At 54.7% G+C, this 1873-nt stretch overlaps 1 protein-coding gene across 1 annotated transcript in view; it reads left to right on the forward strand.

Moving 5' to 3' along the window:
* PRDX2 (peroxiredoxin 2) overlaps positions 1–1873 on the forward strand; it is a 10126-nt gene that overhangs the window by 5743 nt on the left and 2510 nt on the right. Inside the window, exons 3-5 of the mRNA XM_011994924.1 lie at positions 57–210; positions 828–950; positions 1132–1262. Coding sequence (XP_011850314.1) covers positions 57–210; positions 828–950; positions 1132–1262 — 408 coding nt within the window. The remainder of the gene's footprint in view (positions 1–56; positions 211–827; positions 951–1131; positions 1263–1873) is intronic.

Consider the following 1873-nt stretch of genomic DNA (forward strand, 5'->3'; position numbering starts at 1 on the left):
CGGGGCCGTGCATGAGAGAGGCTGGGCCCTAACTCCTCTTGGTCCCTCCTCCCCAGGGAAGTACGTGGTCCTCTTTTTCTACCCTCTGGACTTCACTTTTGTGTGCCCCACGGAGATCATCGCGTTCAGCAACCGTGCCGAGGACTTCCGCAAGCTGGGCTGCGAAGTGCTGGGCGTCTCGGTGGACTCTCAGTTCACCCACCTGGCTTGGTATGAGCAGGGGCCAGAGAAGGAGGTTGCAGCTAAGCTCACACCCTCGGGTCCGAGCTATGTGGCTTCATGACCATTGCTCAATCTCTGGAACCTGCGTTTCCCCATCTTGAAAATAATGGAAATATTGCCGCCCAAGTTTTTAAGGATGGCAGTAATTAGCATTTGGCAGCTAGTTGAGCTAGTTGTTTGGCACATAGAGTTGCAGATGCAACTCAGATGCAACTTTATCTGCTCTATCTACTAGTTCCCAGGAGGGAGGCTGTGCTGCCCTATTTCATAAAGATGAAAACTCGGGTTCACCTAAGTGAAGAGCTGTACCCCATGACACAGCTAGAGGAGGACGGGGACTCTTAACACGGGCTCTCTCCTGGGTGATGCTGCAAGTTACAAGCACATGTGAAGCCACTTAGCTGGAGCGTGGCCTCTCAAGCTTAGTCTTCCCAGCTGTGGGAAGTCCTTGTACCCAACCCAGGGTGGGGTGGGTGAGGCTCCCAGCAGCCTACTTTAAAGACCCTTATCTTTGGCCTCCAGTGCTTATCACATTGCGCCCACAGGGTGAGGACCCGGCTGTACCAGGCATCCTGAGGCCCCAACTCTATCTCCTCTACTCCCAGGATCAACACCCCCCGGAAGGAAGGAGGCTTGGGCCCCCTGAACATCCCCCTGCTTGCTGACGTGACCAGACGCTTGTCTGAGGATTACGGCGTGCTGAAAACAGATGAAGGCATTGCCTACAGGTACTGTGGGACCCTCAGCCCGGCTCATGGAGACCCCCCATTCCTGTGGAGCTGGAACCACTCCTGTACAATGTCTTCTCTGCCCCCAGCCCTGTGGCTAGCAGCGGGTGGTTGGTAGTCCCTTCCTTGTCTCTGGCAGTGGGAGCTCCCAGCTCCTTACTGGGAACCCTGATGTCTTCAGGGGCCTATTTATCATCGATGGCAAGGGTGTCCTTCGCCAGATCACTGTTAATGATTTGCCTGTGGGACGCTCCGTGGATGAGGCTCTGCGGCTGGTCCAGGCCTTCCAGTACACAGACGAGCATGGAGAAGGTGAGCAGAAACACACATGACACATGGGTACATACTCAGTGCCTCTGTCACTCATGCAAACATTCACTGCCTGTCCTCTGACCTGTCCAGATGGGTGTTAGGGCCCCAAAGAAGATTCAGCTCAGGGGTTTGTCTGCAGGAAGTTTCTACTGTGGTAGGAGACAAATACCCCTGACATTCAACCAAGGTGGACAAAGGAGCTGGGCTCAGTGGCTCACGCCTGTAATGCCAGCACTTTGGGAGGCTGTGACGGGTGGATCACCTGAGGTCAGGAGTTCGAGACCAGCCTGACCAACATGGTGAAACCCCCATCTCTACTAAAAACACAAAAAAATTAGCTGGGCATGGTGGCATGTGCGTGTAATCCCAGCTACTTGAGAGACTGAGGCAGGAGTTCTCTTGAATCTGGGAGGCGGAGGTTACAGTGAGCCAAGATCGTACCATTGTACTCCAGCTTGGGCAACAATTAGCCTGGCTTGTGAAGCATACCTACAGTCCCAGCTACTCAGGAGGCTGAGGCCGGAGGATCGCTTGAGCCTGGGAGGTCGAGGCTGCAGTGAGCTATGATCGCACCACTGCACTCCAGCCTGGGTGACACAGCAAGACCTTGT

This window comes from Mandrillus leucophaeus, unplaced genomic scaffold, assembly GCF_000951045.1.
Source record: "Mandrillus leucophaeus isolate KB7577 unplaced genomic scaffold, Mleu.le_1.0 Scaffold463, whole genome shotgun sequence".
NCBI classification, from domain to species: domain Eukaryota; kingdom Metazoa; phylum Chordata; class Mammalia; order Primates; family Cercopithecidae; genus Mandrillus; species Mandrillus leucophaeus.